A 27,174-nucleotide genomic window follows, 5' to 3' on the forward strand; every position below is an offset into this window, starting at 1 on the left:
TCTGCAAGAGAAAATGTGGCCTCTGAGCCCCATGGAGCTGCATGGGATGGGGCGACAGGGTGGGAGGTACATCTGTGCAAACAAATGCCATTTATCACGGGCCCTTGGAACAGATGAGAACAGTCATCCCAGTCCTCACTTTTAACTCCTTTTCTTTGTGCAGCATCAAAGGCACGTGGTAACCGCTGTTCTCATCTATTCCAAGGCCCTGTGATAACGGAGTCAGTTCCCTCCGACTGCACCTGCTGTCAGAATGGCACCTGAGGGGACAGACACAGGCCTCGAGGCAGCCAGGACTGCTGGTCACAGAGGCTACAGCAGGGGTCTCAGACTCACATGCCCAAACGGGCTGGGTAACTGCATAAAGGATCGCAAGGAAAATACCAGAGGATGCAGGTCCCCTGTAACGTGGGCGGTGCCCGCCCAGCTCCTGCTGACCGCTGCCGCACCGAGGAGGGCATAGGCTTTAAGGTCGCTCAAGATTCCAGCCCAGCCAACATGGCTCAGTGGTTGAGCGTCGACTTATGAATCAGGAAGTCACATGCCAAGGTTGCAGGCTCGATCCCCAGTAGGAGGCGTGCAGAAGGCTGCGGATCAATTATTCTCTCTCATCATTGATGTTTCTATCTCTCTCTCTCCTCTCCCTTCCTCTCTAAAATCAATAAAAAAATATTTTAAAAAAAAAAGGAATCTCTCAAGATTTTGAACAAGTGCCCAAAGTGAATGTGTAAACATCCTGCTCTTTGAATGTTGACTATTAATTTTTAAAAAATTCTCTGGGCCAAACTTGTGAGCCATGGCCTTGAGTTTAGATTTCTGGGCTAAGGCATTATTCCCCAATGTTGGGCCCCTAGCATGTTCCTGCAGAGAGGATGCTGTGAGCTATGATGGCGGGACGGGACTATGTACGCCTGGGCCCTCATGTGCCCGTGGCTGAAGGTGCGTCCTATCCCCTCATGAACCCACCAGGTCCTGCCGCAGGAGACAGGTGCAGCCCATGGCCAAGGCTAGGATTACCTTAAGTTTACTCTGATAGTCCATGATCTCGGTGCTCAGCTGGAACTTGAGGGTGTCAAGCTCCTGGTGTGCAGTCTCCTGAAGGCCCTGGGCCCGCTGCTCGGCCTGGGTTAGCTGGGCCTGCAGGCCAGGCAGTGAGTTAGCTGCCTCCTCGGCTGCCTTCAGCTTCTCCTGCAAGCTCTCCTTCTCTCGCTGCAGCCCCGCCACCTGGTGTTCCAAGCCCTCACGCTCCTTGGCGGCTGCCTCTTTGGCGTCCCGGAGCTCCTGGACGGTGCAGGCCAACATGCCCTCCATCCGCTCCCTCTCTGCGGTCAGTGCGCAGACCTGGATGCCGAGCTCGGCGGTGTCCGTGTTGGCCCGGTGCAGCTGCTCCTGCAGCTCGGCATGCTCCAGCTGGGCTTCCTGGGAGCTGCACTTGGCCTGGGACAGCTCCTCCTGCAGGGCCTGGAGTTCCTCCATCCTCAGATGGGCCTCCTGGGCCCGCTCCTCCTGCAGGGCCCCTTCCTGCTCTGAGCACTGCAGCAGCTCCTGGACATGTGCCCTGTTGAGGGCCTCGTTCTGCTCCTTCAGTTGCTGCACAAGGGCCTTGTGCTCCTGCAGAGCCGCCTCAGTCACGCTCAGCTGGCTCTGCACCTTCTCTCGGTCACCCAGGGCTGCCTGGAGCTTGGCCTTGAGGTCCACCACCTCAGCCTGCACTCGCTGAGCCTCCCCCTGATGGACCTCCAGCTGCGCCTGAGATAGGGCCAGCTGGGCAGCTAGCTCCTGGGATGCATTTTCTTGAGGTGGGCTGAGCCCCTGTTGGCCTTTTTCTGCTCTGAGGGTCTCGATCAGCTGGGTCTGCTGCTGGCACTGGCTCTCTAAAGCCCTGAGCTCCCCTTCCCGGGCCTCTGCCAGCTGCCGGCATTGCTCCATCTGCTCCCGTAGCTGCTGGCACTTGGCCTCCTTGCTCTGCAGGGCAGCCTCCTTCTCGGCCATGCGGGCCCTCATGGTCTCCTTGGCCTTCACAACAGCCAGGAGGCTGGCCTCCATCTGGTCACCCATGTGCCGGATGCTGGCTTGCTTGGACTCCAGGGAGGCCAGGGAGCCCTGGATGGCTGCCTCCCGCTGCTGCAGGGCCTGGTAATCCGCCTGCAGGGCACGCAGCTTGTCCTCCAGGCGCTGGTTACGGGCCACCACGCTCTGCAGCTCCTTCTCCAGCTCCATGTTGGCCTGCCGCAGCTCCTCCTCCCGGCCGCTCCCCTGAACTGTAGTACCATCCATCGGTCCCTCTTGCAGGGCGGAATCCCGGGGGGCCAGCACCTCACTGCTCTCCGCTGCCACAGGCAGGCCGGGGCCTGGCTGCGCAGCCAGCCGCTCCAGCGTCCCCACCTTCTCGCTGAGGCGGTCTCTGTCCTGGATGAGCTGCTTCCTCTGCTCCTCCAGGTCGCTCACGCGCTGGCTCACCTGTGCCAGCTGGGTCTCCAGGAGCCGCAGCTGCCGTGTCAGGGACCTGGCCTCGCGCTGCAGCAGCTCCTTCTCCTCGCGCTGCTGCCGCTCGACCTGTCTCACCTCTGCCAGCTCTTCCTCCATGGTGCTCATGTGGGCCAGCGACTCCTGCAGCCGGCGCCGGAGCTGGGTGGCCTCCTTCCTCTTCGCGGACAGCTCTTCCTGCAGCGAGGCCATCTCCCTGACGACACGCTCCAGGCCGGCACGGGACTCCTCCTTCAGCTGCAGCTCCCTGGCCAGCTGCTCCAGCTGCGTGCTCTGCTGCCTGTTGAGCTCCTGGACCTTGGTGCTCTCCTGCTCTAGGGCGTGAAGCTTCTCCCCCAGCTGCTGGATTGTCAGGGCCGAGGTACTGGGGTCGAGCTCTGGCTGCCCCTTTGTGTCCAGTGCCACATCTGCCTTCTGCTCAGCCATGCCCGGACCTGGGACATTAGCCGAAAGCTCGTCCTTCCTGCCCAGCGCGTCCCGTGTGGCCTCGAGCTCCTGCGCCAGGCGCTGCAGCATGGGCTCCAGCCGCTGCAGGGCCAAGTGGGAATCCCCCTCCTTCTCCGCGGGGCCTGGCTCCAGGGCCTGCAGGCACTTCTGCAGCTCCTGCACGGTGCTCTGTGTGGCCTGGGTGACCTCCCACTGCTTCTGCAGCTCAGCCGTCATGCGCGTTAGGCGGACGTTGTCCTCGGCTGCAGAGCGGGCCCGCTCCCTCTCCACCTGGAGCTGCTCCCCCTGTGAGGTGACGGCTGCCCGCAGCTCCTGGTTCTCTCGGTCCAGCTGCTGAATGCGCTCCTGCAGCTGCTTCTCCCGCACCTCCAGCTGGTCCAGCTCCACCCGCATCTCATCGAAGCCTTCCAGTGCCTCGTTGTTCAAGGGGCTGTTCAGGTCAAGGCTGGAGGCCATTTCCTGAGTCTGGGGGTGGGGGGAGGGGAAAAGGGGGAGGAAAACAACAAAAACATAGCTTTGGGATGAAGCTACATGGCTATTTGGAAAATCTTTAAAGTTTAATGAGAACAGAAGTAATACAGCAATTACATGACCTAAGGTTAGTCCATCGAGCTGTTCAAAGGATGAGAACCCTTTTGCTCACAGCACCTGCCAGCAGCACACCCTAAACACCCAGGGCCACACACGTGAGAGCCCCGAGACTCAGAACTTGCTTCCCACTCAGACTCCTGTGCATTAGTAACATAAAAATGTTACTAACTTAACTTACATAACTTAAACTACTGACCACCACGCACTATGCCCACAATTCCTGGGGTGATTAGACCACAAAACAGGGTGAAGTCGATTTTCTACTCTTAATGCTGCTTATGTTGAGTCCCTTTTCCACCACGCACTATGCCCACAACTCCTGGGGTGATTAGACCACAAAACAGGGTGAAGGATTAGTCCATTTTCTACTCTTAATGCTGCTTATGTTGAGTCCCTTTATTTTGTTTTGTTGATTAATTTCAGCAGCCTTTCCCACAAAACTATATACAACTCTGACACATTCATTTCTAACAAAACTACCAAAACTAACCCTACCCACCAGCACTTATTTAGCACTTGCTATGTCAAGCCCTTATGCACAGTACACGTGCTCCCGCACCCACCCCCACAACCATCCGCTCAGCTACAGTGATTTTTCGATCCCCTTCGTATGGGTGAGAGAGCTGATGCTTCCAGAGGGTCAGGCATCTTCCTGGGGCACAGCTGGTAGGTGACAGGCGGGATTTGACTCAGCCGCCTTTAACCAGAATGTTAACCTGCTTCTTTTCAAATACCTTAAAGCTTTTAAAAGAATTTACTTTTTAAGGGTCTTAAGCTCTATTTGGTCATAAGAACCTGGACTCTAGAAAATATTGGGTCTAACTGAGGGTTCGTTGCTCTGGCCGGAACAAAGGTGTCCGAGAACATCGCCCTGAGCTGTGAGGGGCAAGGACACATCCTGGCTGACACTACGGCGGGGAAACCCCAGCCTCTCGGGCATTACCTGCAGGTAGCTGCTCACTAAGCTGCTCATGCTGGAGCTCCGGCTGGGGGGTTTCCACAGGTAGGCAGAGGAGCCGGGGGCCAGTGTCCTCCTGCGGGGCATAGAACAGGCACACCTGTATCACAGCAGGAAGCACGCACGCACACACACACGCACTCACGCGTGGAAACCAGGTGTGTTGGGGGGACTCCGCTGTAAAAGTTTAAACATGATGGCTTTCCTTCCTGTGCCAAACAACACCTAAGTGAGCGTAGTATTTCCCAATTTTTGGTTTAAACTTTCCTTGACTGTTGGTGCCTGCCTCAGTCTGTCTGCTAGTGAGGAACAAGGAGCAGTCAACGTGGTCCATAAGGTCACACTGTGCTTAGGGGCTCATGGTCACGGCTTCACAGACCTGCTTTGAGTCAGGTGGCTGTCCTGGGGAGTTAGGTGCAGGCCTTGCCTCTGCGGCCCACCAGCGTGTGACTTTGGGCAAGTCCCCCTCTTTAAGCCCGTGTCCTCAGCCTCACCCTCCTGGTGTGTTGTCAGGATTCAGCGGGATGATGTGTTGAGCGCCATCTTGGTGTAAAAAGTGAAAACATGGTAACCTTCCCAGCAACCCTTCCACGGACAGGCTGTAGCTTCCACTCCCTCTTCCTGCCTGGAAGGCCTCCTTAACCCCCAAGGAAAAAGCCCACCTGCTCCTCCCCAGACTGGCACACATCCCTTAACATTAAAAAACCCTGGCTTTTGCATATGCATTTCCTCTCATGCCACCTGGCCAATTAGGTCAGCTTAAGGTTGGAGCCTTCAGATGTTTGGTGAGTCACAGTTCAACAAAGTCTGTACAATTAACAGGCATAAGAGTGGTGAAGCTTTGTGTATTTACTGAGCACACAAAAGTCCTTTGAGTAGACTGGTGGCAATTTTGAAAACTTCAAACATCCCCCCACCACCCTGTCTTTTAAACCAAGCAATTCTTTACAATACCTGGCAAACGTCGGCCAGGCCGCGTCCAAGTCATAGCCCCTGGACACCAAGTCAAACTGAACGTCGGTGAGCTCGTAGAGCTGGCCCACAATGTCAGAGCTCAGCCTGGGCTTCAGAAAGGGGCTTCGGGCGTAGTACCAGTCGCTGCAGGGAAACATACAAGGTGCGGTTACAAGAAATGCAGGAAAGGAAAGAGTGGATCGAGTGCTCTCAACATGGCGCTGCCCCATCCAATTCTAACACAGGCTACTAAAGCGAACAGACAGACAGACAGACACACGCCCCCCCCCCCATGTGATTTCCACTGCAGCTCCTAACTCCCCTATACGCCTGCTCTTCACAGAAATTCCTGAGATGAACTAGATACTTATACAGTTACTATTTCTGTTAGATCTATTTCCCAAAAAGGATATGAGAAACCTTAAATCTCAATTACTTGCCCAGAAAGGGTAGTTGTAGGGGACAGAACACTTCCTTTTTGTCTCATCTGCGATTCCTCCTGGAGAATTCATTACAGGACTTTGACCTCACTGCTAATTTCTGTCCTGACACCAATTTAAAAGACAAAGAACAAAAGATCTGCACTGTGTGGTGTCCGCTGTTCACTTCCTGGAGCAGGAAGAATTTAAAAGGACACACTGCTGAGTTTAAAGAGCTACTTGGCTGATGCCCGTGAACTTGGCTTCCTAAACACTGGAAGCCAAGCTGTTCTCACCAAAGACTAGAACTAAACAGCCTGCAAATCCAATGTGTGAAGATTCTCTCACCTCACATGAATTCACAAAGGCCCTCACGTGTCACTGTGTGAGAAATACACCTTTAGGCAAATCCATCTTAAAGGTGACAAAATGAAACAAAGTATGCTCCCCCAACAGTTCTATTTTTTTTTTAATTCAGCAATGATTTCTTTGATTACCTGGAGGCACGCTCCCTAGGGAGAGGGAGGCAGAGCTGGAAGAGGGGTCCTGGTCTGACACACTCACTCCACTTGCTTTACACACTCAACCCCTCCCCCACCCCAGGTGTCATCACTAGTGGCACAAAGGTCCCCACACGGGTGCCCATCATGACCTCCAGGGTGCCCAGACATGCCTGGCAGGTGGTTACCTCAGTGAGGCCCAGGCTCAGTGGGGCTCAAAACCCCACAGGTGATTCTGCAGACAGGCCAGGGTGACCAGTGGGGTGTGTCCACTCATTAGTGCCTGCCAAGGCCATGCCATCCCCAGGGAAAACTGCTTGTCAGTCTGGACCCACGCTCCTGCTCTAGGACTCAGACTCAGCACGGGGAGCCTGGGGGCAGGGGGGGGGGCACTTAGTGCTCCTTGCCCCCCACGTGAGGATGACAGATGTGGGAGGGCTCTGCTTGTGCCACAAGGGCAGACACTGCAGCCGCAGGTGTCATTACATTCACCAGGGCACTTGGGTTCACCTGTGAATGGACCAGGGTCAACCCAGAGCTGTCGGCATTTACCTGGTCACTTTGGTGTTCATGAAGCACTGCTGCAGGGTGTCTGCCAGCCTCTGGTGCACCAACGAGTAGCGGATAAATGCTCTTCCTTTCCCCAGAGATGTTCGGAGCTGGAAAAAGATGACATGGGGATGCAGAACTGTTAGCCTAAGTCATAATGGCGCATGTCTGTAAGCACCCATAGATGGCCTGCATAAAACAGAAACAGCACAGACAACGCCACCCAGTTCTACCCTGTACACTGGCTTCACTCATGTCCCTCAAAGGACACAAACATCTGATAACATCACCCCCCAGAGCGAGGCCTGAAGTGGGTCGCCTTCTTCTGGGCCTCCATCCAAGAATAACCTGTGGAATAACCTATAGGCAGGTTCAGAAAGATGTGTTCACGAGGCTCCGAACACCTGTGGGTTCTACTCCATCAGAGTCTCTGGGTTTGGAGTCAGAGAAGAACTGTATGATTTAATTTGGAATATTCAGAATGAAACTTGGAGGCCGAAAAAAGGACTTCTCATACCAGAAATGAGCCTGAGCGAGAGCTGGTCAGCGTGGCTAGTCTGGGCTGTTTGGCGGTAGAGGCCTACAGGGCTTGGCTGGAGCCCTTGTGGAGGGGGAGAGAGGAGGGCAAAGGGCAGGGTTGTGTAAGGGGACTTTTAAGAAGTTCTAATGACTGTATAACTGCCTCCTCTGCACCCTCATGAGACCAGCAGTGAAGTGCACGCATCGTCGACACTTTCCTGGTGGGTTTCTTTGCAGCTACACCAACTCACTGCATTTAGTCAGCAGTCATTACAGGACTTTGACCTCACTGCTAATTTCTGTCCTGACACCAATTTAAAAGACAAAGAACAAAAGATCTGCACTGTGTGGTGTCCGCTGTTCACTTCCTGGAGCAGGAAGAATTTAAAAGGACACACTGCTGAGTTTAAAGAGCTACTTGGCTGATGCCCGTGAACTTGGCTTCCTAAACACTGGAAGCCAAGCTGTTCTCACCAAAGACTAGAACTAAACAGCCTGCAAATCCAATGTGTGAAGATTCTCTCACCTCACATGAATTCACAAAGGCCCTCACGTGTCACTGTGTGAGAAATACACCTTTAGGCAAATCCATCTTAAAGGTGACAAAATGAAACAAAGTATGCTCCCCCAACAGTTCTATTTTTTTTTTAATTCAGCAATGATTTCTTTGATTACCTGGAGGCACGCTCCCTAGGGAGAGGGAGGCAGAGCTGGAAGAGGGGTCCTGGTCTGACACACTCACTCCACTTGCTTTACACACTCAACCCCTCCCCCACCCCAGGTGTCATCACTAGTGGCACAAAGGTCCCCACACGGGTGCCCATCATGACCTCCAGGGTGCCCAGACATGCCTGGCAGGTGGTTACCTCAGTGAGGCCCAGGCTCAGTGGGGCTCAAAACCCCACAGGTGATTCTGCAGACAGGCCAGGGTGACCAGTGGGGTGTGTCCACTCATTAGTGCCTGCCAAGGCCATGCCATCCCCAGGGAAAACTGCTTGTCAGTCTGGACCCACGCTCCTGCTCTAGGACTCAGACTCAGCACGGGGGAGCCTGGGGGCAGGGGGGGGGCACTTAGTGCTCCTTGCCCCCCACGTGAGGATGACAGATGTGGGAGGGCTCTGCTTGTGCCACAAGGGCAGACACTGCAGCCGCAGGTGTCATTACATTCACCAGGGCACTTGGGTTCACCTGTGAATGGACCAGGGTCAACCCAGAGCTGTCGGCATTTACCTGGTCACTTTGGTGTTCATGAAGCACTGCTGCAGGGTGTCTGCCAGCCTCTGGTGCACCAACGAGTAGCGGATAAATGCTCTTCCTTTCCCCAGAGATGTTCGGAGCTGGAAAAAGATGACATGGGGATGCAGAACTGTTAGCCTAAGTCATAATGGCGCATGTCTGTAAGCACCCATAGATGGCCTGCATAAAACAGAAACAGCACAGACAACGCCACCCAGTTCTACCCTGTACACTGGCTTCACTCATGTCCCTCAAAGGACACAAACATCTGATAACATCACCCCCCAGAGCGAGGCCTGAAGTGGGTCGCCTTCTTCTGGGCCTCCATCCAAGAATAACCTGTGGAATAACCTATAGGCAGGTTCAGAAAGATGTGTTCACGAGGCTCCGAACACCTGTGGGTTCTACTCCATCAGAGTCTCTGGGTTTGGAGTCAGAGAAGAACTGTATGATTTAATTTGGAATATTCAGAATGAAACTTGGAGGCCGAAAAAAGGACTTCTCATACCAGAAATGAGCCTGAGCGAGAGCTGGTCAGCGTGGCTAGTCTGGGCTGTTTGGCGGTAGAGGCCTACAGGGCTTGGCTGGAGCCCTTGTGGAGGGGGAGAGAGGAGGGCAAAGGGCAGGGTTGTGTAAGGGGACTTTTAAGAAGTTCTAATGACTGTATAACTGCCTCCTCTGCACCCTCATGAGACCAGCAGTGAAGTGCACGCATCGTCGACACTTTCCTGGTGGGTTTCTTTGCAGCTACACCAACTCACTGCATTTAGTCAGCAGGTGTGGGGGGGGGGGGGGGGGAGCAGAGGTGCGTCTAGGTGGCCCAGCTATGCGGGGGTTATAAAAAAGGAGCACAGTTCTCTTTCAGGGTGGAGGAGCTGGATGGAGGGCCTGGGTACGGGACTGTCTTCGAAACCTCTCCCCACCATAACAAAACATGGTTTCTAAAGGTTTCTGGAAGCTTGCTGTGGAGAGGGAGAGTGCTGGTCAGACTCTGCCAGCTGGGGACACACAGCAGCCAAGATGGACGAGACCTAGGGGACAGCCACAGAAGACACGTGAGACCAGTTGCAAATCAGGATTCATACCGCTGACGGTTCGGCTCCAGAAGACCAGGCACCGTTTAGCTCAGAGCTATCCGACTTCTCACGGTTCACTTAAGGAGATGATACCACAACATGAAGTCGTTTTAAAAAATAAAAAGGTGTGAAACCTCAATAATCACAAAGGCTGCAAGACATTTTTCCATGTCAGCTTTGTGGGTTTGGGTTTAAGTCAGGATGCCTGGAGGGAGGTGGGTGGCAGCGTGGCCCTGGCTTTATCAAATCGCCGTGGCCTGTCTACAGTCGGTTGGCCGTGACAGATGCCCAGGGGGAATCTTGATGACATCACTATGTCCAAGCACTTCTGCCACTGATGAGTGAAGTGAGAACGAAGTGTCCAGTGGTGACGGCTAGGGAACTCGGGCAGCGAGAACAGCTGAGCCGGGTGCGGTGAAGCGAAGCGTGTCTGTCACATAAACACCCCCCCCACCAGCCCGATGGAACCGAGCCAACCTCACAGGACAGCCGTGTCTGTGAGCTCCCAGGGAGCAGCTTGTCTTTATGAGCAAAATGGCTACTGTCACAGCATTTGGGACATTTACCTTTTTAATGGAAAACACGTGAGTCTTGTTTTTAACCAGGCCCATTAATGGAATGTATTTTATATACAGAAAGGGAGCTATTTATTTTAAGGTCTTTTTAAACATCCCTTAGGGAAGAGAACAGTGGTTCCCTTGTATTACAAATGAAAATACTGCCCAGCCATTTTATTTTCTACGTTTTAAGATCCTGGGTCCGCTTTTATGGCCTAATTCCTGAAATTTATTAGCAATCAATCAGATCATATGCAGTCTACCAGGAAGCGATACAGCAGCGAGGACAGGAAGTCTGCAAGATACAGGAGAGCTGATTCCGCTTTACCCGGGGCCATGTGCCAGGAGCCTGACAACCAAGCTGAAGGCAGGTTCTGCTTCTGCCCTTCGTGGGGAGATGCACAGAGCCCAGCGTGAGCCCATCCTGAACCTCTAGAAGTGGCGTGGCGGGTCAGAGCCCTCGACTGCTTTAGGCCACATGGCTGCCTTCGCCCAAAGGGGCCAGAGGGGCCCAGCAATGCTCTTGCTCATGAACTTTTACCTTCTGGCTTACTGGCACTTGATTGTTGATTAAAGTTAACCCAAGTACCAGCAGCCCATCCTGCCCAGTGACATCCCAAGCTCAGTGGTGCCCAGAGAGCAGAGTCCTCAACAGATGAGAGGACTGCACCCTCTGGGCGGGGGAGCCTATGTCAGCCACCAGAAACCCAACAATGTTTGTGCAAGCAGGGAATGCTCCTGCTTCTAGAAGACAGTTTCCTGGCCTCAAAAGGTTGGACTGCAATTGTGAGTAAAGAATAAGAACCAGCTGAAGAGTAGATGGAGGCGTTTCATAACCCTGGGCCGTGAGGACTAAACTAAATGTACTTCCAGACTTGAGCTGTTGGAGGTCAGCGGTCGCAGGCTGCAGTTGCTGTGAGGAGCGGGAGATGGAGTGCAAGGGAACTCCTCAGCGTATGGAGCGGAGGGCAACACTGAGCACCCCCTCCAGATTTGGGGTGCAGCAAGCATGCTCTACGTCACAGACCCCAGTGGCCCACCAGGCAAGATCTCACAAGACCCGTCTGCACTACACGGACATGAAAGACACTGGCAGAACAAACTCCTCAAGTCGGGATCTTTCATGATCTCCGATGTCAGAGGTGCAGCTGGCGGAAAACGCCCAGCCCTCATGCCAGCGTATCTGTCATGCTCTATAAGAAGAAACCAGCTGGCTCCGGCGCTGGAAGGAGTTCTCCCGGGAGCACCTGACTGCGGTCTCTGCAGGAGGCCAGCCAAGGAGCACGGTGCTGCCTTTAAAGTATCTTTAAACTTACAGACAAGACACTGAAAAGATGAAATGTCCAAACCCTCTAGGCCTCCTGCTCTAAATCCAGGGGGTCACTTGCTCCCTAATATGTAAAGTTCTTACTCTCAGATGGACTAGGCGTATGAGAGGAAAAGAGATTCCTCAGGAGTGGGAGACTCGGGAGAGACAGAGAGATTGTTCTGGAGTTTTGCAAAACGGAGGAGCCACGGCATTCTGCTCTAGGGGCTCAGCACTTAACGTGGGAAGCTGCTTAGCACACCGGCATTTAATGTCTCTTAAGATCCCACATCACTCTCTTCATTTCAAATCTAAGGTTTCTGGAAAACCTGCAGGCAACAGCCCAGCAAACATGAAGAATTTATCTAAGAAACTGACACTTTCAGCAGGTGCTGTACACCTCCGGGGGCCCATGGGCCGACCACAGTGTGAACAGCCCGCTATGAGTGTGGGCTGCGGTCTCGTAACAGGCCCGGCTGGGTGAAGGCTCATGTGGGCGGCTTCCCTGCGCTGACAGTGGGCACTGAGTGTACCTGGGCTAATGTGTTAACTTCACCACCCGTAAACACCACTTCCTCACTTGACTGTCTGCAGCAGAGTTCTCTGTAAAGAGACGCTGAAGACGGGTGACAGGAAGACGTGGGGTCCTTGGCTGCTCTGCTTACCTCCGAAATAGACTTGACGAATCGGATCCCATCGTTGGCGCCCTTCACCTTGGCCAGGCAGGCACAGAAGTAATCCCAGTAGTCCTTCTTGTTGCCCAGGAGGGTGGCCTTCTCCTTCTGATCGAACTGCGTAGGGAAAGGGACAGAGAGAGGCGGTCCAGACCCACTGCTGTTCATTTCATTAAATGATAACTAACAATAGCTTCTTGGTTGCCTGGCACTGGGCAAGGCCCTTTACGGGCATTATTTCTATTTATTGTCAAATGAAGGAGCTTTAATCCAATTTACAGATCTGAGGCTGGGAGAGGTTAAGTAACTGGTTCAAGGTCATACAACTATTAAGATTCAGGAATAGAAGCCCCTGCCCCCCCTCCCCAAATTTATCTCTTGAAGAGATCTCTATGCATAGAGTTGGGTGGGAGACCACCAAAGTTTGCTAGTAACAACCTTGATAAAGATATATAACAACTTATGACAAAGGAATACAAGTGAAAAGTCTTAAGGGCAACATGAAGTATGTTAACTATGTCTCAATTTAGGAAAATGAGTTAGTGGGATTTAACCCGTTACATCAATGTTTAATACACATACAATAAATTCAAGTAAGTATCAGCTATGAATCATTTCAAATCCAAAACCAAAACTGGCTACATGAGAAAAAAAAGTCCATAAATATCTTCACAAAGTAAAACAGAGAACAGGTTGAAAGGGCACACATGGGGCAGGAGTCCTTCAACAGGCTGGGGCACCCCTCCAGCAGGCTCTCATCCTTGTATACCTTGGTGGGATGTGACGCTGAAAACTAATGGTGCTCAAAATGTATAGGCATATCTTCCTATAACACAACACCTTACAGCATATTTTTTCTGACTATAGAAGACATGCAGATATGTTAGGAAATCTGGATTTTAAAAAATAGAAAAGATGTGCTAGCTGGTTTGGCTCAGTGGATAGGGTGTTGGCCTGAGGACTGAAGGGTCCCGGGTTCGATTCTGGTCAAGGGCACATGCCTGGGTTGTGGGCTCGAGCCCCAGTAGGGGGCGTGCAGGAGGCAGCCAATCAATGATTCTCTCTCATCGTTGATGTTTCTGTCTCTCTTCATCTCCCTTCCTCTCTGAAATCAATAAAAATAAAAAATATTTTTTAAAAATAGAAAAGATTATAATGCCTAGGATTAACTTCTATTAACATATCGGTCCATTTCCTTCCTGTTGTAGTTGATGTACTTTTCTGCATCTGCAGAGTTCTCTGGTCTGTGCACTTGAACCAGCGGACACAAGCATTAGGCTGCAAGTGTGTGAAAGAAAACTCCCTGGGCTGACTTCAGAGTGGGGACCAAACGTCCATTTCCAGCCTGCTCCTGGGTGAGCTGGTGCTGCTGGCCTATGAATCACAATGCTTTGGGCAGGAAGGCTCTAGCACAGGCCTCTGGACAACCTTCAGAGGTCCAAATGCTCCTGCAAAATGTGACTGGTGTGTGCACATATGCATGTCTGTTTGGGAAGAGATTCCATAGCTTTCACCTAATTTTCAAAAGGGGATGTGACTCCCCCAAATGAAGATCCCTGCTATACAGAAACCTTCTTACCTGCCTTAAGTTGACCTAAGTCTCTAAAGAATGTTCTGGATTCCCAAATCTTCCTAAGGCAGCAGTTCTCAACCTGTGGGTCGCGACCCCTTTGGGGGTTGAACGACCCTTTCACAGGGGTCGCCTAAGACCATCAGAAAACACATATATAATTACATATTTTTTGTGATTAATCACTATGCTTTAATTATGTTCAATTTGTAACAATGAAATTGGGGGTCACCACAACATGAGGAACTGTAAGGGTTGCGGCATTAGGAAGGTTGAGAACCACTGTCCTAAGGGGCAACTTGCCGAATCCCCAGAGGATGGCATTTGGAGGCCAGAGTCACGATGGGGACTGCTCTGACCTTCGGTCTAACCAGGACGGCCTAATGGCTCCACTGAGCTTCCTGGCCCACATCCTTAAAGCTGACAAGTCACCCATCAGGGAAACAAGACAACAAAGCAGAAATCAACACGTTACAGAGTCACTTACTTGAAGGAGGTACTCAAGTTTGTAAGAAAACTTATGCAAGCTGGTGCTGTCATCTGTGATGGGTTCCCCTCCTTCTTTAAATTCTTTGCTTAGTTCTGTCACAGCATCTTTAAGACAACAAACAGGAACACGTAACCAGGTGGAGGCCAACCACTAGGAGACAAGCAGGATAACCGGGAAGCAGGAGGCGGCAGTGGTCAGATGATGGCAAAGCACCTCGCAATCGTGAAGTGCTGTGTCCACCCCCAGGGACGTAAGGCCAAGTCAGAAGGCGCTAAGGTGTCCCGAGAGCCCGCAGGCACTTTGCAACAGCTCCCTGGGTGGGCATTTTCCCAGGCCATCCCTGCAGGCCCACCATGCAGGCCTCATACTGCTTGGTCAACAAATGTTTGCTGTGTGGATGGATCATTGAGCAGTCCCCTAACACTGGCTGCCAGAAAGCCTTATCCTTCGTTCTGGCCATGTTTCTTCACTCTCCCTTCACTATCACCTCACCGCGCAGTACAGGGAAGTCCAGGCTTCAAGAAGACCCAGAATGTGCAAATAGTCATGTGACAATCGCAAGAACGACAACAGTGCCTGCTTCTGTTAACGGGGCCCAGCGAGGGGCCAGGCCTTTGCAAGTCGTTCTCCTTTAATGTAGCCCTGTGAGGCAGGAAGTGCCTTACTTCAACAAATCTAAGGTGCAATTAATTTTAAGATGATCCCAACATCAGAGCTGTTTAAACATGAAAAAGAGTAAGGACAACGTAGAATTTTACAGACGAGGAGCTGGCAGAGAGGTCAGATCACTGCTGTGCACTGAGCGCTTGGGGTGGGGGGCGGGGTGGCAGGGGCCTTCCTCTGCACCCTCAGGCTGAGTTCCTGCGCCTGGCGATGCCCAGGAGCAGCAGGCCCACAACCGGAGCTCAGAGTTCCGGAGTTCGTCCAGGATAGGCTACCTGCCCACTGCCAGCAGGCGAGACAGCAAAACAAGAAAGACTGGTATCTGGTCTTCCTGCTCAGAGAGAAGGAGAATATTCTTTCCCGTCTCCATCAGAGAGAGCCCAGAGTGCTTCAGCCAGGAAAACAGACACACACACACACACACACACACACAGAAACCAGACCCGGACCTGGAAAGGAGTATTTGATTTTGTTTACAAAGTGCCCTTACAGTGCCCAGAGAGGAGGGCCCTTGGGGTCTCCCAGCCATACAGGATGGACAGCTGAGCCCCGAATATTTCAATATAATGTGTCCTGAGGGCTCCAATCAACGTCCCCCACCCCTCCCCGTGTGAACACAGATGAAAGGGCTGAACTTCAACCGCAAAAGCAAAAGCAGTCACAGCTCCCTCCACACCAAACCCACATGCCTGGCGGCCTGACCGTACCTTGCAAATCACGGATGATCCTCTGGAGCTGGCCATCCATGCTGGGGGAAGCCATGGCGACTGGCTACAGGCCTCGGTCTCGGCTGTGCCCTCCTGCCTGGGTCCGATCAGCAGAAGTCAGACTCCATGGTGGCACCTGCACGGGGAGGAAGCACTAGTCAGACAAAATGTACAAACAGCAGAGGGATGCTGCTCTGAGCACAAAGTTGCCCCGTCTGGGCATCTTCCTGCAATGGGGAGGGCTTGACCTTTCTGTGTGGGCCTTGCTCTGTGGGCATCCCCTGGTTGGCTTCTGACACACTTATATTCAGACACAATGACCTGTTTGGGGCCTTAAAAAACACACACACACACAAAAACAAGATGTAGCCGGTTTGGCTCAGTGGATAGAGCGTAGGCCTGCGGACCAAAGGGTCCCGAGTTCAATTCCGGTCAAGGGCACGTGCCTTGGTTGCAGGCTCCTCCCTGGCCTGCCCTAGTCAGTGCTCCTGTGGGAGTCAACCATCGATGTATTTCTCTCACAGCGATGTTTCTCTCTGTCTTTCTCTCTATCTTCCACTCTCCCATAAAAAAAAAAAAAATCAATGGGAAAAAAACAAACATAACAAAAAACATCAGCCAAACAACCTGGCCTAGCCTCTCCTAATCTGCCCTCTTAGACAGCACGGCTTCACTTTCCACCTTTAAAAATGCCTCCCAGTGGCTCCCTCACACCCCAAAACCAAGGCCAGAACTAGTCCACCCACCCAGCTCACTGGCCTGCCAGGCCTCTGGTGTCGGCTACCCCCAGACCCCTAGCTCCCAACATCCTCCCCAGCTTGCTTTCTCGGAGGGCGGCTCTGCAACCGGTGGGCGAGACAGGACACCTACCCTCAGGGCTTCTGAACCAAGGAAGCCTGGCTTGCCTCACAGGGAGAGGTCTGCAGCCCCAATGCCCAGAGTCCGGCTCTGCCTGGGTGGGCAGACACTGCCGGGCCTTTCCCCAGGGGCCTGCGCAGCCCTCAAGGGACACTTCTATTTTAAGCTCAGTTACTGTCCTCTTGCGGCTGGTGAGTCCTGAGTTACCAGCCCTACTGGGCAGCTGCTGAAGTGATTTAAGGACACTGTAGTGGCTGAACCCAACAATGATGAGATCTGAGCAGCACTGGAAAGAGGCCTGGGCATGCATTTGGACACTCCTGTGTCCTTCTTTCAGAACCTCTAGCTCTTTCCTTAGATGTCCCATGCAAAGGTGGAGTGTTTGCTGGCACAGCAGTTGGCAAGACTAGAGGTGCCCGTAGTAGTAGCCACGATAAACGATGCTGGGCCCTGTCAGGCACTTTACACACGTGATCATTTTAATTCCCACAACCGCCCGAGCAGGGTAGATAACGCACAACGGAGAAACTGGCATTCAGGGAAGTCATGGAACTTGTCTAAGACCACGGGCCAGCAAGGAGGGGAAATGGGGTTTGACAACCCTGGTCAGTCTGATTGTGCTAAACGATGCTGGGCCCTGTCAGGCGCTTTACACACGTGGTCATTTTAATTCCCACAACCGCCTGAGCAGGGTAGATAACGCACTGGCATTCAGGGAAGTCATGGAACTTGTCTAAGACCACGGGCCAGCAAGGAGGGGAAATGGGGTTTGACAACCCTGGTCAGTCTGATTGCAAAGTGGACTTTCAGCTGAGCCACTGTCACTACAGCGAATGACCAACCAGTCCCACTGGCTTCTAGGAACCACCCTGAACTCCAGCCACTTCCCAAATAATGTGCCGCTACCCCGAGTGTTTCTAACGCGTGCTGGCCCTCACTCTCCCGCCATCACCATCCCCTCATTGCTCCAGGAGTCAAGGCAAGAAGATCCTGGAATAGAAATGATCCCAACCTGAGCTCCTACAAATATTTACGTAAGCATTCCAGTGTCAGCCTGGGTGAGGAGGGCCTGTCACAGGGCGGGTATGCCAGGCCTATTTTTAACTAACAAGCTAGGGCAGCTGTGACTCAGGGAAAACAAGGCCCAGAGAGGGCTTCTCTGGCCTGGGAGGAACGAGACAGGCGCATACTTACACACTCCCAGTAACTCATGACACGGAGCCCCAGAGAGTCAGGGGAAACAGAGAGAACCTGCCAAAGCCCCCCAGCAAGTGCTGGCACCCTGCCCATCACAGACGCCAAACTGAGGGTGGGAGCGGTTTACAAAAGGCCAGACCACCCAGCCCTATCTGTCCAGGTCGCCTGCTGAACAGAGACTGAGCAGGGAGCAGCCAGGGCCTGGAGAGAGCCGGCGCCCAGGCTGGGCCACACCTCTGCAGGGGCCCTGCTGCCCAGGCAGACACTTCGGACCCTCTGGCGAGGCAGTGCCCAGCTGCCCTGGCCCCATGCTCTGTCACGGGCCTACTATGTGTGGGCTGGGGACACAGAGGCAGGCAAGGCACAGGCCAGCCCTGGACGGGCTTGGCTGGGCACCGAGGAGACAGACAGAAAAACATCCAGACATCAGGAGAGGACAGAAGAGGTCCATGCAGACATCTGGGTAAGATGTTATGTGTACTCGGCAGTGAAAAGGCATGAACCACAGATACACATAACAAGTGCTTTATGCTGACTGAACGAAGCCAGACTGAAAAGGCTACATGCTTTCCGATCCACGTGCATGCTCTTGCAAAGGCAAAACACTGGGAGACACCAGATAGTGGTTGCCAGGGGCTGGGGTGAAGGGAGGCTTTGACTATAAGAGCATGCAGAAATTTGGGGGGCAATTCTGTTCTATCTCGACTGTGGCGGTGGTCACCTGACTGCAAATATCCGACAAGCATGAGCTGCGGTGGGACCCGGGGAAGGGAAGGTTCCTTCTGCTTGGGGGAGGGGGAGGGGGAGGTGGACACTGTGATGGCACCCGTGTCGGGCCAGGCCTGAAAATGAACAGGTCTTCAGAGAGACACAAGGTGGAAAGGGCGCCAGAGAGGAGGGTCCGGGAAGCCTGTTTCTCTACCGACGTCCCTCTTTTTTGAATGCTGTCAACACAGAGAGCCTTGCAGCTTCTGGGAGGACTAATCTCGGAGGAAGATGACTAATACCCCAAGAGTCCTCAAAGGAAGCCTACTGGGCCTGTGTGTTTATTCAAAGTAGAGGCAAGACTGGCACACCTGGGAGAGGGCGGAGCTTGGAAGGGCATGAAAACAGCAGGTGGAGTAAAGCTGGCAGGCTCAGGCCAGGACAATGCAGGAACCACACAACCAGCAGCATATCCTAGAAACCAGCCCTCTGTGGAGTCTGGCATGAGGGAAACAACGTCTGCAGACCAAACTGGCACCTTGGCATGACGAGCCTGAACACAGACAGAGAGAGACTTGCTCCTTCAAGACCTCTTGGCGCTTTGGGGAAGCTGCCCTTGTGTGGGCCCGAGCCCAGGAGGCCTTCCCTGCCTGACCCAGCAGTGTGCTCAGCGGAAGCCAAGTTCCCGGGTCACGGGGTGAGCTGTGCCAGCTGCCAGCAACCTGAGCTACTTTTCCAAATAGCCTGCGTCACCACCAAGCTAGTGAGCCCTAAGAACCGGCTGCTGGGCCTATAGGTCGCGGTGGGCTTTCCACCGAGGCTGCGGGTCACCACCTCACACGGTTTTGGGAAGTCAGAGCTTCCCTGGAAGACATGACATGGTCACCATAGGGATGCTGGCTCCATGGACTTAGCATTTTGCTCTCCCTCTTCCTTAGTCTGAGGTCATTAACCAATGAAAGACACAGAAAGGGGCAAGGGCACTGCCTCTCTCCAAACCACGGTCAACTTCCTGTGTCTCTAGATAACTTCGGCCTTTGGTTGAGGGATGAAGCTTTTTATCTTTTTTTTTTTTAACTCACACCACTTCTGACACCAAATGTGTGGCTTTTTCCCACAGCAGGAACCAGTTCCGACAACAACTGCGTGCCCCACAATTCAATTCACTTCTGACACTAACTACTTGGGGAGACATTGGATTCTCTTGCCAACAACTGAAAATTATGTTTAAGCTTAGCCAGAATGCCTGAAAACATCCAATCTTCTGAAAGAGGAAAGGGGACTATACGCATTTTTAAAAATTATTTTAGAGGTAAATGACCTTCCCCCACCTTGAAAATTCCTCCTATTCCTACCCAAAAGCCCTAAATGCTTAAACAATAGACACAACCCTTTAGTCCCAAATCAAGATACAAAGACTGACTCACATAAACTTATTTATTCTATGGTGCAAATGACTAATATTCATGTTGCCCAGAAATGGGTTCTGGCAGGGGCAATACTGTGTGTGAGTAGCTACATCAGGAAAGAAGAATTGGAAGGGTCCGAGAAGGGGAAAAAAAAAAAAGAAGGGGAGGAGGAGGTTTGGGGCATGAAAGGCAACCATGCCTTGCTCTCAAAATTTGTCCTACTTGTTCAATAACCAGTACTGATAACAACAACACAATAACTAAGAACTGACCCTGAGAGGCCACCGTCCGGTGGGGCTCCTCCCACTCTCAAACACGGTGGAACACACCAGTTGTAAATTCCACCCAGACCAAGAAAGGATGTTAACCCGTTCAGATCAGCCAAAGCAGCAAGCCTTTCTGGAAGAGCCCACTGCCTTGGCCTGGCTCAGCCGCCTATGGAAAGGGGGGCCCTAGGCAGGTACCTGCGGCTGGGAAGGCCCACGGCGCTGCTGGCTCGGCGCTGAATCTGCTGCCGGCAGTCAGGCTGCCCTCACCAGCTTCGAGGTGCCTGGGCGAGTGCTCAGCAGTTTGTCAGAGGCCAGCTCAGAGCAGACATTTCAGCTCACGTGAGCAAAGGCTCCTGAGGCAACCCCACCCCTTCGACCTATAATTAAAATGGTGAGCCACTGTATGCCCGGGTCATCTTTCCCAAGCACACCTTCTGGCTTGCAATCTTCTCCTTTTCTTAAAGGGAATGAAGACTTCAGACTTTGTCATCCCTTCTTGAACCTTCTCTTGCCCACCCCCCACCAACAATTTCAGGTTTCTTGGTCACTTGTCCTGGAAGACACACAAATCTGGCTGCAATTCCTGCCCACTGACCCAGGAGAGCAGGGTGAAGAGGAACCTGTGGATGGGGGGGGCGGGGGTGCTTCTGGGCCTGGGGGAAGCTGTCTTTTTTTTTTTTCCAGGAAGGTGGGCAGCTGCTCCCAGGAAGGGCTACCTATCAGTACTACCCATCAGTACTGGTATTTGGGGCTGCAGTGCCATCGAAAGCCAGAGAAAGCATCCGGGAGGCCACAATGGCATGTGCGTGTGAAAATCTGGGCAGTTTCTGGGACAGCTGCACAAACAAGTGAGAACAAGCGGGCGCACCGACCCCTAACAGCACAAACCCCAAGCAGGTGGGAACACAGCAGTGCTCCCAAATTGTGCCCTGGGAGCCAGGCCAGCCAATGTTGAACTCCGGACCGAATCTCTGGCAGAATGTGCTGTACCACTAAACATGGCCTTGAGGAAGACAGCAGGTGACCCATGGGTGCTAACAAACCTCCTGCCAGCCAACGGGGTTTGCTGGGCACCACTTCAAAGAGGCAGGCCTGGACCAGGAGATAGGGCTACAGCTGTGAACAGGCTGGTGGAGTCCCAGACCTTCAAGGAACTCATGCTCCAGGGGGGAGAAGCAGATAGCATGACCACGCCTCCTGCACAAGCTTATAGAATAAGAGATCACTTGAGGCAGTGATGGCGAACCTATGACACGCGTGTCAGAGGTGACATGCGAACTCATTTTTTTGGTTGATTTTCCTTTCTTAAATGGCATTTAAATATATAAAATAAATATCAAAAACATAAATCTTTGTTTTACTATGGTTGCAAATATCAAAAAATTTCTGTATGTGACACGGCACCAGAGTTAAGTTAGGGTTTTTCAAAATGCTGACACGCCGAGCTCAAAAGGTTCGCCATCACTGAGTCTTGAGGCCTGAGAAGCACTGCGATGAAAACAGGTGAACCCATTGGCAAACTCTACTTTGCTCACGATTCTAAGCCCCCACTGCATGGGGACTCGCCTGCAGTACCCGGCCAGTACTTTCTTGTTTAATCGGTCTTTCCCACTTGTCTGTAAGCTCCATCGCTATTCATTATTTATTCATCATTTCCCAGGCACATAGCTCAGTTCTGACTATGCTGGTGGGCCCTCAATAAATTACTTGTTGAATGAATGAATGAATGAATGAATACAAACCAAACCACTGACTCTTGCTCCACAAACCAAATTAAACTTTAGGCGTAGAAATGTACTAGAAATGTAGCAACATGTAAATAATGATAATTATCCTGCAATGGTGAGTAACATAGGTAAATCTGCCCCTAAAAAGCAATTTCTCTGATTTTTCAATTTGCCTTTATTGAGCATAAAAATACTTTTATGTTGACTAAAATAATGCATTTCAAAAGTCAAGTGGTAAATGCAGACATTATATCATCATTATGGTGGCAATACTACAGTTATTACTCTGAGAATGAATGGAATTATGTAATTTAGGGATTGGATGGATTAAGTGTGTCTACAGGAGAGTGTGTACCACAGCTCTGACCCGGAGGCAGCCTTACCCAGAAGCCTCCTTTCCCTCACCCAGGACAATAATAACCACGGCCACTACCACCACCTCCCCATTCACCCAGCCTTCCCCAAGGCCCTCTGCTTCCTCCACTCCTGGAAGTTTAGATCTGGAACCATCAACAGGAACACTACAGGGGTGGGTGTGGGAAGTATTGATGGATCTGAGTTAGGTTGTGCTCCTTGGGTGACAAGAGCAGCAACGTGGCTACGGAGGTGGGGTATGGGGTGGGGCTACGCTGGCACATAGGAGGGGCAAGCAAGAACTAGGATTGTGGGAGTTGTGGCAATGGGCAAGAAAACGGTCTTCTCTTTTATCAGTTGTAGCCGAGTATTGCCAATCTGGATGCTCTTTGAATTTGGAATCGGACTGGTCATGTGAAATTTCCGTTACCTATCATGCGATGAATAATGCAATCAAGATCACACCACGATTGGGTGAGAACCATGGTATGTTTCGCTCACCAAACTATTTTCAGGCAATTTTAGCAAATCTATTTGTCCTAGGGACATTATTTGACCTCCTCCTACCTGTGTGTGGTGGTTTTTAAATTTGTTTTCTTGGTACAGTGTGGGGAGGTGATCCTTTACCTTCCTTCATGAGTTGGGGAAAGAGAAGAACAGATACTCTCAGTGGCTAACTTTGGCTGAGGCTCCTACTAAGAGCTGCACCTCCCTGACCAAGGCTGCAGGTTCAGTTTGAGGAAATTCCTTCCAGCTCTATGTTAAATGGACAGCACCTCTGGTTCAGTTGTCCATCCATCCTGGACCTCTTACAGGGACTCTCTTGCCCTACCCCTCTACCTTCTAGTGACTTGCTTAGAATGCTTTTTCTGCTTCCGTTGTGTGTGTGTGTGTGTGTGTGTGTGTGTGTGTGTGTGTGTTTTTAATTGCAAGTTTGTCCCTAAGAGTTTTCTGCCTCAGGCTGAAGGTGCACTACCCACATCCTCCCATGGTTTGGTCAAACCTGCCCCTGGGTCCCTGAACCAGCCCCAGGGCCACAGTGCCGTAACCAGACCTCAGGTTCTCCTTAAAGTCAGTCCTCAGAACTACAATGAAAACAGGATCTGGCCCAGCTATAATGTCTTTCTAATGCCACCCAGAACTGCATGAACAGGAAGGACCACTGGTGTTCACTACAACCACCAGGCTGAGTGGCTTCAATGTGAGGAAGAGGGGAACATGCCTCCTGCACAACTCGGCACATCTCTGCCATCTTCATCTTCTAAAAGCCATGGAGCCCACGTGCTCTGACGGTGAACCTCTTAATATGGGGACAGCACAGTGACACATCTAAAAACAGCAAGGAGATAAACAGAGCCATGGAAACATTTCAACAGCCACTCTACTCGTGTATTTAGTTCCTCAAACAGGGGCTCTTATGCCAATCAAGAGCTTAAAAACAAAACAAACCTGGCATTGAGATTACAAATAGAGAACATTGTTTATCTTTTGAGCAAGACAATGACATTCAGCCACTAGGTGAGCAGATGTTGACAAGGCCAAACTCCACTCATCTCTGCTCACAGGCGGCTTCTGCCTAGTTAGTCTCCACTCATCTCTGCTCACAGGCAGCTTCTGCCTAGTTATGGCACCAGTTCATGAGCCTTACCTGCTCTGCCGACTGGGGCTGCTTCAGTGAATGAGGCACCAAACTCTGAGTTCCTAGCAGTGATTTTCACCAGGAGACCACAGCTAGACAACACCCTTCCTCTGCCTCCAGTTTAAAGGCATTCTGGTCTTGACTCACCCAAGTTGTCGTTGGATTCACCAGAAAACCCATCAGCCAAGAGGGAAGAGAAGGACCGCCAGGAGTGGTGGGCGGCTGTGCGTTCTGGTGGAAGCTGCCCACGACCTCGGTGACCAACACGGGTCAACGTCACCAGCTGCTCCGGCCTGGCGGTTGAAGGTTAAGCAGTTTACCGCTCCACGTGGGCCTCTCTGGGATACAGATCACAGCAGGCCAGTTAATTTTAAGAAACAGCAGAGGTGCCAGAAGCCCAAAATACCTAGAAGCTACCCTTAGTAAAAGGCCATTTACATTTGTAAGGGCAATCTCCATTTGTAAGGGTGTTTCCCCCTCAGGGGACCAGGCCTGCTTTTGCCTGCACTGGAGAAGGCAGGAGCTTAAATCTGCATAACAGCCTCACCCTGGGGTGCCGTGCTTCCCCCAGAGCCCTCCCAGAAAGGACCCTCCACCCCCAACATCTGCTTTTGACTTTAGCTGCAGGTGGTATTGAAGGTGTTGGCTTCCACCATTTTGGTGAGTTACACAGTTCTCCCTGGGTCTCTCCCTTGGATACGTGTGATTAACCTTTAATTTGTTTTTCTCCTGCTAACTTGCCTCGTGTCAATTTGACTATTAGACCCATCAGAAGAACCCTGAAGGGCAGAGGATAATTTTTCCTCCCCGATATCTGCTCTTAAGTGGTTCCTCTCATCACAAACATCTGTGGGTGCCAACCCTGCCCCCAAAGGACCAGGCTAACAGCGTGGCTCCCAAGCCCACACCGGTGCCCTGAAACCAGCCACAAGGAGCAAAGACCACCCAAGGAGCCGCTGGAGGGACCGACTCCAACGCACAAAAATCACCGACGTCAAATATTGGTCCTAGAATCGAACAGGTGGGTATGTGTTCACCATACAAGTCTTTCCAAGAGTCTGTGCGTTGAACTATTTTCCTAACCAAATCCTGGAAACAATTATAAAACGAATCGAAGCGGAAAACCCGGTTCCTAAAACAGGAATCATTTAATCAAAGAAGGCCACACAGCCCAGCTCGGAGGCAATGAACTCTGCTCTCCGGGGTGAAGATAATAACGGCCCACAACCGGTACAGGGCATTCAATCGTTTATAAGCAGTTCTTGTCACAGAAGGGGGAGAAGGCGGCCCGCTCAACCTGGGCCCACTTCAGGTGGGAGCCCCCGAAAGCAGGAAACCTCAGCCGGCAGCGCTCCCCCGGCTGCGCCCCCAGCACCCGCACGAGGCAGATGGCAGGGAAGTTAAGCTTGCGACCGAGACCGAAAGGCCCGCGGCGGCGGCAGGGGGGCAGTGAGCAGATTAAGGCCTGATCCTCTGCCCTCGGAGCCCCTGACCCATTTCTCTGTCGGAAAAGGAAGCGGCTGCGGTAAGACGCGGGCGCAGAGGGGCAGAGAGGCAGTGGCCAACGCCGGCGGCTTCACGAAGTGCTCTAATTTTTTAATTCTTCCCCTGGGGAGGGCAGCCAATGGGAACTGTGAAGAGTGACAAAAGGCATCAGAAGATGCACGCACAGGGAGCCACGTGGTTAATGTGTCAACCACACATGATTTCTTATAATAACAACATTCAGCACCCTCTCTACGTCCCCCAGCCGAGGTTCTGCTCAAGTGCGGAGCAGCCACACCAGAGCCAATCCACAAATCCACAGGTGTTTCAGCAAGGATGGCCGGGGGCCAACCTGAGAGCCTGTGTCTGGGCACAAGGGGCAGTGGGTAGAGGGCGGAGGGCCGTGATCTGAGGATGGATGTCTCGGGATGAACAAACCAACCTCTTACGGGAGGAGGGGAGAGACCAGAGCATCCGTGGAGCAGCGCAAAGTGCAGGGTCTGGGCAGTCCTGGCCCCGCTGAGCCAGGAACTGGCTCCTTCAGGTCAGTGCCTTGACCATGCGAGCAGAAAGCTGGGGACCTCTCCCCGCTGCGCCTAAAACACCCCGGGCTTGTTCTGAGATCCCCACCGGGGGCGTTCCTCTGCGGCCCCTCGGCCGTTGGAGGTCTGGGAGCTGGCGTTGGGGGGTCTTCCTCACTGGTCACCAGGGGTAGCCTGGGCTCCCGCACCAGTTTCACCCGCTGTGGACACTTCCCAGGCCCGCTGGGCAAGGGCTCGGGGTCTGCGGGACACCCGGGAGGGGTGGGAACGGAAAGGGCAACAGGTGCCTTGAAGTTTTCCGCTCCCGGGCCGAGAGCAGCCTGGGCGCCCCCAGGGTCCGGCCGGCCCCCCGGTGGCACTTACGCGCTAGTGGGTCCACCGCTGGGCAGAACCGAAACTTTCTGGGGCCAAGCGGAAGACTGCGGGTGCGCGGCGGAGACGGCCATGATACGCAGAGCCCGCCACAAGCGGGTGCGGACTACAACTCCCGGCATGCACCACAAGCCCGAGGCCTACAACGCCCATCGGACTCCAGCGGCAGATCGGCTCAGACTACAACTCCCGGCATGCTCCGCAGAGCCGAGGTTGACAACGCCTACTGGTTCTCCCTTGCATCTGGCTGTAGGTTAACCTTTCAATCTCCGAGGACACACAAACCAAGGTTTTGGGAAAGCAGCCCCGTCCATGTGTGGCTTTTGAGAGTTTGAAATGTGGCTAGTTTGAGTTATTGTACATGTGTTGTAAGTGCAGAATACACTTGAGTTCCAAAGACTTATAATAACAAAATTCAGCACCCTCTCTACGTCCCCCAGCCGAGGTTCTGCTCAAGTGCGGAGCAGCCACACCAGAGCCAATCCACAAATCCACAGGTGTTTCAGCAAAGATGGCCAAGGGCCATCCCGGGGGCCAGTTTACTTTGAGGGTCTTTTCTACTGGGCTTTCCATGTTTGTGGGTTTCTTTGTCCCACCAGAGGCAGCTTTCGCAAATGAAAGCCACAGGAATTCAACAAACCAGGTGATGCCTGGGCTGGTGGGCTCTGGAGAAGAACCCATGGGAAGCCTATGAATGAAAAAGAAATTCCGAGCAGAAAGCAGTATCATTCCTTCTGGTTGGTCCTTGTTCAGACACAATTGGATTAAGAGATAGGGAAAGCCCTGGACTTGGAGACAGATACTTGGGTGTTAGGCCAGAGGAGAGATAGGGACAAAAAACTGAGCCAGGGAACACTCAAGACAAACTTGGCCTCGGACAATTTTGCCTAAGGCCTAAATGGAGCCAATTTTCC

The 27,174-nt window shown here is 52.5% G+C and overlaps 1 protein-coding gene across 4 annotated transcripts in view; it reads right to left on the bottom strand.

The window, feature by feature from the left end:
• FYCO1 (FYVE and coiled-coil domain containing 1) overlaps positions 1–26,699 on the bottom strand; it is a 69,381-nt gene extending 42,682 nt beyond the window's left edge. Inside the window, exons 1-9 of one of the 4 annotated variants that reach the window (XM_005877057.2) lie at positions 26,252–26,699; positions 24,009–24,199; positions 15,704–15,839; positions 14,331–14,437; positions 12,265–12,390; positions 8,655–8,761; positions 5,438–5,581; positions 4,469–4,559; positions 1,018–3,399 (exon numbers count right to left, since the gene is read on the bottom strand). In XM_005877057.2, coding sequence (XP_005877119.1) covers positions 1,018–3,399; positions 4,469–4,559; positions 5,438–5,581; positions 8,655–8,761; positions 12,265–12,390; positions 14,331–14,437; positions 15,704–15,758 — 3,012 coding nt within the window. In that variant the 5' untranslated portion in view covers positions 15,759–15,839; positions 24,009–24,199; positions 26,252–26,699. Of the gene's footprint in view, positions 1–1,017; positions 3,400–4,468; positions 4,560–5,437; positions 5,582–8,654; positions 8,762–12,264; positions 12,391–14,330; positions 14,438–15,703; positions 15,840–16,573; positions 16,657–20,336; positions 20,420–24,008; positions 24,200–26,251 lie in introns of those variants that run through there. The other 3 variants (XM_005877059.2, XM_014548397.1, XM_014548396.1) reach the window with 3 other exon arrangements.
• Positions 26,700–27,174: the final 475 nt, after the last annotated feature.

The sequence above is a fragment of the Myotis brandtii genome, unplaced genomic scaffold, assembly GCF_000412655.1.
Source record: "Myotis brandtii unplaced genomic scaffold, ASM41265v1 scaffold506, whole genome shotgun sequence".
Classification (NCBI taxonomy): domain Eukaryota; kingdom Metazoa; phylum Chordata; class Mammalia; order Chiroptera; family Vespertilionidae; genus Myotis; species Myotis brandtii.